The 8,084-nt window shown below is 39.3% G+C and overlaps 1 protein-coding gene across 1 annotated transcript in view; it reads left to right on the top strand.

Annotated features, from left to right (window-relative positions):
* The window catches only part of NR1H4 (nuclear receptor subfamily 1 group H member 4), a 50,454-nt gene that overhangs the window by 6,694 nt on the left and 35,676 nt on the right, over nt 1–8,084 (top strand). The window contains exon 2 of the mRNA XM_029955437.1: nt 6,598–6,963. Coding sequence (XP_029811297.1) covers nt 6,598–6,963 — 366 coding nt within the window. The remainder of the gene's footprint in view (nt 1–6,597; nt 6,964–8,084) is intronic.

The following is an 8,084-nucleotide window of genomic DNA, read 5'->3' as shown; positions in this document are numbered from 1 at the left end:
ATGTGTCTGTTTTTGTGCCAATACCATACTGTCTTGATGACGACAGCTTTGTAGTAGAGACTAAAGCCTGGGATTGTGATGCCTCCCGTTTTGGCTTTCTTCTTCAATATTACTTTGGTTATATGGGTCTTTTGTGGTTCCATATGAATTTGAGGATAGTTTGTTCTAGTTTGGAGAAGAATATTGGTGCAATTTTGATGGGGATGGCATTAAATGTGTAGATTGCTTTGGGTAGTAATGACATTTTCACAATGTTTATTCTTCCGATCCATGAGCATGGAATGTTTTTCCACTTCTTGGTGTCTTCTTCAATCTCTTTCCTAAGTTTTCTATAGTTTTCATCATATAGGTCTTTTACATCCTTGGTTAGGTTTACTCCTAGGTATTTTATGATTTTTCATGCAATTGTGAATGGGATCAGTTTCTTGATTTCTCTTTCGGCTGCTTCATTTTTGGTGTATAGGAATGCAACCAATTTCTGTATGTTGATTTTGTACCCTAAAACTTTACTGAATTCATTGATCAGTTCTAGAAGGCTTCTGGTGGAGTCGATTGGGTTTTCCATGTAGAGTATCATGTCATCTGCAAAAAGTGAAAGTTTGACTTCTTCTTTGCCAATTCTGATACCTTTTATTTCCTTTTATTGTCTGATGGCTGATGCTAGGACTTCCAGCACTATGTTAAACAACAGTGGTGTGAATGGGCACCCCTGTTGTGTTCCTGATCTCAGGGGGAATGCTCTCAGTTTTTCCCCATTGAGGATGATATTAGCTGTAGGCTTTTCATAAACTGCTTTTGTAATGTTTAGGTAAGTTTCTTCTATTCCGACTTTCTCAAGCGTTTTTATTAAGAAAGGGTGCTGTATTTTGTCAAATGCTTTTTCTGCATCTATCGACAGGATCATATGGTTTTTATCTTTTCTTTTGTTAATGTGATGGATCACATTGATGGATTTGCAAATATTCAACCAGTCCTGTAACCCAGGAATTAATCCCACTTGATCATGATGGATACTTCTTTTTATATGCTGTTGAATTCAATTTGCCAGTATCTTGTTGAGTATATTTGCATCTGTACTCATTAAGGATATTGGACTGTAATTTTCTTTTTTGGCTGGGTCTCTGTCGGGTTTGGGCATTAAGGTGATGCTGGCTTCATAAAATGAGTTTGGAAGTTTTCCTTCTATTTCTATTTTTTGGAATAGTTTGAGAAGAATGGGTATGAGCTCTGCTTTAAATGTCTGGTAGAATTTCCCTGGGATGCCATCTGGCCCTGGGCTCTTGTTCGTTGGGAGATTTTTGATAATGGATTCGATGTCTTCACTGGTTATCGGTCTATTCATGCTTTCTCTCTCTTCTCATTTGAATTTTGGTAGTGCATGTGCATTTAGGAATTTGTCCATTTCTTCTGTGTTGTCCAGTTTGTTGGCATATAATTTTTCATAGTAATCTCTGATGATAACTTGTATTTCTAAGGGATTGATTGTAATAAATCCTTTTCATTCATAATTTTGTCTATCTAGGTGCTCTCTCTTTTCTTTCTGAGGAGACTGGCTAGAGGTTTATCAATTTGGTTTATTTTTTCAAAGAACCAACTCTTGGTTTCATTGATCTCCTCGACTGTTTTTTTTTTTTAATTCTATATTGTTTATTTCTGCCCTGATCTTTATTATTTCGTTTCTTCTGCTGGGTGCTGTTGCTGCTTTCCTTGTAGTTCCAGTAGGTGCTCTGTTAAATTTTGAATTTGCACTTTTTCTAATTTGTTGAAATAGGCCTGAATTGCAATATACTTTCCTCTTAGGACTGCCTTTGCTGTGCCCCAGAGATTTTGGATTGTTGTATTTTTGTTTTCATATATTTTTAAATTTCTTCTTTAATTGCCTGATTAGCCCAATCATTCTTTAGTATGGTGGTTTTTAAACTCCACATTTTTGGAGGTTTTCCAGGCTTTTTCCTGTGGTTAATTTCAAGTTTCATTGCATTGTGATCTGAAAGTGTGCATGGTATGATCTCAATTCGTTTGTACTTATGGAGGGCTGCTTTATGCCCCAGTACGTGATGTATCTTGGAGAATGTGCCATGTGCACTCAAAAAGAAGGCTAATTTCCTTACTTCAGTGTGCAGGGTTCTAAATATATCTATCAATTCCATCTGTTCCAATGTGTCGTTTGGGTCCATTGGTTTTTTTAGTGATTTTCTGTCTGGTTGATCTATCCATTGCTGTCCGTGAAATATTAAAGTCCCCTGCAATTAGCACATTCTTATCAATAAGATTGTTTCTGTGTGTGATTAATTGTTTTATGTATTTGGGTGCTCCCGAATTTGGTGCATAGATGTTTATAATTGTTAGCTCTTCCTGATGGAGAGACACTATACTTATTATGTAATGTCCTTCTTCATCTCTTGTTACTGCCTTTACTTTAAAGTCCAGTTTGTCTGATATAAGCATGGCTACTCCAGCTTTCTTTGGTTTCCAGTCATATAATAGCTATTTCTCCATCCCTTTACTGAAGATACCTTCAGGTTGAAACAAGTCTCTTGTAGGCAGCAAATAGATGTATTTTGTTTTTTATCCATTCCGCTTCCCTGTGTCGTTTGGTTGGAGCATTCAGTCCATTTACATTCAGTGTTATTCTTGAAAATTGTGTGTTTAGAATCATTGTGTTCTCCCTAGAATTCATGTTTATAGTGGTGTCTCTGGCACTTTGTATTCTTTGCAATATTTCCCTCATAGGGTCCCTCTTAGGATTTCCTGTAGGGCTGGTTTGGTGTTCATGAATTCTCTCATTTTTTGTTTATTTGGAAACACCTTTATCTCCCCTTCTATTTTGAATGATAGGCTTGCTGGATAAAAGATTCTTGGCTGCATGTTTTTTCTGTTCATCACATGAAGATTTCCTGCCATTCCTTCCTTGCCTGCCAAGTTTCATTAGATAGGTCTGTAACCACTCTGATAGGTTTCCCTTTGTATGTTAGGGCCCCTTTATCCCTAGCTGCTTTCTGAATTTTCACTTTATCTTTATATTATGCCAGTTTCACTGGTCAATTCAAATTACGTCTTAAGGGGTTCTTTGTTCCTCTTGAATTTGAATGTCTATTTCTTTCCCCAGATTTAGGAAATTCTAAGTTATAATTTGGTCTAGTATCCCTACAGGACCTTTCTTTCTTCCTTTACAGGAATTCCTATGATATGGATGTTGTTCCGTTTGCTTGTATCACTCAGGTCTCGAATTCTCCTTTCCTGCTCCTGGATCAACTTCTCTCTTTTTTTTCAGCTTTCTCTTTTGCTATATCTTCTAATTCACTTATTCTTCTCTCTGTCTCTTCAATCCTTGAGGTGGCTGCCTCCAGTTTGTTATTCACCTCATTTATAGCCTTTTTACGCTCATCACACATAGTTTCAATATTCCTAGTCATTGTCTCATTTGTTTCTCTGATGCTTTTTTCAATGCCAGCGATTAATTTTATGACAAGTTTATTAAATTCTTGTTCAGGTATGTTGTTTAGGTCTGTTTTAAGCAGTTCTGTGGCTGTGACTTCTTCCTGGAGATTCTTCAGGGGAGAATTCTTTCATTTTGTCATTTTGGCTAGTTTTCTGTCTCTTGTCAATTTTAAAAAGCTCATTGTGCACTGTGCACCTGTTAGTATTGCTCTGACAATGGTAGCCTGTCCAGGGCCTGTCGTTTCAGGAAATATTTTTTTAGTGGTGTCTCTCAGTTTCTCTTGTTGTGCCTTTGATTATTTGATTTCCCTACTCAGCATTATTTGGGACTCGCCATCATGCACACTTTGGCTTGTTTCTTGGGGTAGCCCTATGAAGGAAAACAGACAGACAAACACAGAGGGAACAGAAGCACACCAACTCACAGACAAATAAAACGAAAAAACAAATTAACAGGGGGAAAGGAAGAAAGGAAAATGGAGAGGAAAGAGAAGAAAAAAAGAGAAGAAAAAAGAATAAAGGGGGTGTCAGAGACAACAAAGGATAATGGACAGTCTAAAGTATATAACCAGTTGAGGGGAGAGAGAAGGATGAAATACGGGAGAATATATATGGATAGCAAGAGGAAGAAAAGAAGAAAAGAAGAGGGAGAAAGGAAAAAGGAAAATAAGGAGTAAAACATTTTTAAACATTTTAAAATAAAAAAGGTAATAATAATAAAAAATGAGTATAAAACAACAAAAAACGAAAAGACAAAAAAGAAAACAAAAAAAAAGCAACAGCTCCCCTCGCCGATAGGCGTGGTTTGGTGTAGTAGGTCTTGGGGGCTGCTCTTGGGGGCTGCTTTCAGAGTCCCCACTGTGGTGTGTGTGGAGGATGCATGGCGGCACCCCACACTCCACTGTAACTAAGCACTGCAGGCCACTCTAATCAGTCGAGTTTCCTTGTGCTGCAGCTGAGCAAAGTTGTATTTTCCAGGCCTGCTTCATTTCAAAATCCTAGTCCATGCACTTTTATGCTACCACAGATGAGATGTACTTGCTTTGGTGGCTGACTTCTTAGCCAGGATCTTTTAGGGGGAGGGAGCAGTTTCTCTTGGCGCAGCAGGGATTTGTGCTGCCGCTGCCAGAGGTGAAGTGCATGCCCTCACAGACACTCCCGCCAACTCCCAGCCCCAGCCAGGATCATGATTGCGTGGGGGGAGGGAGCCATTTCTCTTGGTGCCAGCCGGGAATTGCAGTGCTGCTGCCTGAGGCACTGGGTGCTGCCGAAATGAACTGTGCACTCCCACAGCCAAAGCACACACCCTGCCTCCGCTGCCGTCAACTCCCTGCTGGGATGATGTAGGGGTGGGGGCTATTTTTTCCCTGTTGGCACCCAGGATTTGGGATTCATGCTGCCAAAGCTGGAGGGAGACGTGCTGTGGAAATGAGGTGTGTGCTCCCACTCCTCAGCCAAGGCTGAAGTGTGCGCCCCCCCCCCCCCCGCCAGGGCTGCCACCCCTGCGACCGCCCACTCCCTGCGGGATCGTGCAGGGGTGGAGGCTGTTTTTTCCATTGTGCCACCCGGGTTTGTGATTTGGGCTACCCAGAAGCTATATATGGAGTGAGAGTTTTTCTCTCCATGCAGGGTTAAAAGTTCTTTATCTCTTTCCTAGAGACAGTACTATGAGCGTGTTCAGCTTCTCTTTCTCTTCCCTTTGTCTCTCAGGGGCTCTACATGCTTGCCCTGCATTGGGCTGTGGCTCCCACCTACCCTGCCCTTTTTGGGCTGGCCCGTTTTCCAATCTACCCAGTTCACACTCACTCATTCAGGCATCTTTAAGGTTGTCTTCTCTCTGGAGACTGTATTTTCTCCTTCCATTCTTGCAGATGAGAGTAATATCCTTCTCAGTTTGATAGATGGGGCAGACGATGTTTACAGAGCTCCCTTCCTCTCTGCCATCTTGGCTCCTCCCCAGGACTGGGATTTGTCCCATGCTCACAATTCTAGACACTGCATCCTTTTTTAAAATTCTCCTTTCTTGTTTTATAATGATTAAAATACAAATATACTTGGCAAAATTACAAATGGTATAAAGACCATGAAACCTCCTACTCCAGAAAACAATTCAACAATCTAATTTCCAGTCCACATCATCCAGCTTTTTTTGTATCATACAGAAATTTGTCTTGTACAACACACATGTACCACACACATTTTTTAGTGCTCACCTAAATATATACGTTATTCTGTAGCTTAATTTTTTCAAAAAGTATCATATCACAGAAACCTTTCTTTACCAGTACATATAAATGTAAATCATTGTTTCATATTTACATAGTTTTTCAGTGCATGGACATCATGTAATTCATTTAACCAGACTCCAATTGGTGGATATTTAAATTGTTTTTGATCATAGTTCTTACAGATGTTCCTGCAAATGGATATTTTGCAGAAAGATTTCACATAGATGCAAACCTATCTCTAAAATAAATTTCCTTGGGGTGCCTGGGTGGTTCAGTCAGTTGAGCCTCAGACTCTTGATTTCAGCTTAAGTCATGATCCCAGCATCATGGGATCAAGTACCACATCCTAAGCTCCTGCTTAAGATTCCCCCTCATTCTCTGGCCCAATCCCCTACTTGTGTGCTGTCTCTTGTAATGAAATGATAAAATAAAATAAAAATTTTCTTGCAGTCTAATTGCTAGATTAAAAGAATATTTGAGTTTTAGATACTGAAAGATATTGAAGAATTACCCTCCCAGAATGTTTGCTTTTCTAAGAGTGTGTTCTGTCAAGGATTTTTAACCTTTACTCATTTGAGGATGAACATGGTCATATTTTATATTGCAGTTTAAATTTACTTATTGTTAAGGGTGAATGCATTTTTGTATTCTTATAAAAATGCTTTGTATTTCTAAAAACTGTTCATTCATATCCTCTATCCTTTCTTTCCATGAGCCTGTTGAATTTTCTTATTGGTTTCAAATGCTCTTTATATCTTAATGATATGAATCATTTATATGTTGTAGATAATTTTCTGAGCTTATAATTTGTCATTAAATCCTTTTTACAGTATGTTTTGGCTGTCAAAAAGTTGTTAATTTTTATATAGTTAAATTCTGGTCTCTTCTTAGACATTAATTCTGGTTTTGTTACTCTTGTTTTGTTCAGGTGTACTAACAGAACAAGGAACAGGTCCTTTGGGACAGAATCTAGAAGTGGAACCATACTCACAATACAACAATGTTCCGTATCCCCAAGTTCAACCACAGATTTCTTCATCGTCGTATTATTCCAACCTGGGTTTCTATCCCCAGCAGCCTGAAGAGTGGTATTCTCCTGGAATATATGAACTCAGGCGAATGCCAGCTGAGAGTCTCTACCAGGGAGAGATTGAGGTAGCAGAGATTCCTGTAACAAAAAGAGCCCGAATGAGTGCATCAACAGGGAGAATAAAAGGGGATGAATTATGTGTTGTTTGTGGAGACAGAGCATCTGGATACCATTATAATGCACTGACCTGTGAGGGGTGCAAAGGTAAGCTTCTTTGGTTGGTCATCTTCTCCTTGTTTAAGTTTTACTATACTGGTTATTGAGCTATCTCAGACCAGATTCTTCCCTTTTCCTAGATAACTTCCCATTTTCTCTTCCTTTGCTCCTACTTGTTACAGATCTCTAGGAAAAGCCTTTTAGAGCATTTAGCTTATATATAAACAATTTCCTATTTATAATTTCACACATGGTTAAAAAGAATTTATGGATTGTGGGTTTTGTATGTGTGGGGAGGTTGTTATTTTTAATTTTATTAAGTTTTTAATGTTTATTTTTGAGAGAGAGAGACAGACAGAGAGAGGGAATGTGAGTGGTAGAAGGGCAGTAAGAGAGGGAGACACAGAATTCAAAGTAGGCTCCAGGCTCTGAACTGTCAGAACAGAGCCCCACGCAGGACTCAAACCCATGAATCAAGAGATCATGACCTGAGCTAAAGTCAGATGCTTAACCTAGGTGCCCCAGGTTGTTGTTGTTGTTGTTGTTGTTTTAAATTAAGATCAAAGAGAATAACACTTTATTATATAATATATTTATTATACCTCAATAGTAAACTTATTAGTTCTAATACTCATTCCCATTTTATAGATGAAGAAAGTGCAGCACAAGAAGTCAATCAACTTATTGAAGGCTTCACGGTAATTAGAGTTAGAGCTTCAAATGTACAGCTTATGAATCTTACTCCAGAGCTTCTGCTATCAACCACAAGGCTACCATGTCTTTTAATCCTTGCCTACTAAGTGATCATTCTACTCCTTGAGCTATTTGCTCAAGGCTAGTATTGACTAATTCAGTGGCAGAAGTATTGGTATTGTCTGGGCCAAGGGAATAGACTCCTGAAGTCAGTAACCTGGGTTGGTTTACCTCCTTACAAGTGAGCACTTAGGGAAACCTGGTCCTCCTGAGAAGAATCTGGGACATCCAGGGTGACTGGAGTGAAACCAGGGTGCCTAGGACAACCCTTAAAGACACCAACTTTAGAAGCAGGCAGGGGAGGAGAATCCCCTAGAGGATATAGAAGGAAGCCAGAGATGGGGGGCTGTCAGGACAGTGCAGGGTCATAGGACAGAAGAGGACAGAAAAGTGGTCAAAAGAGAACTCATCCTTCG

The sequence above is a fragment of the Suricata suricatta genome, chromosome 10 (genome assembly GCF_006229205.1).
Source record: "Suricata suricatta isolate VVHF042 chromosome 10, meerkat_22Aug2017_6uvM2_HiC, whole genome shotgun sequence".
In the NCBI taxonomy this organism is placed as follows: Eukaryota; Metazoa; Chordata; class Mammalia; order Carnivora; family Herpestidae; genus Suricata; species Suricata suricatta.
Note: the sequence above shows the minus strand (reverse complement) of the source record. Positions and strands in the feature narration are given on the sequence as shown.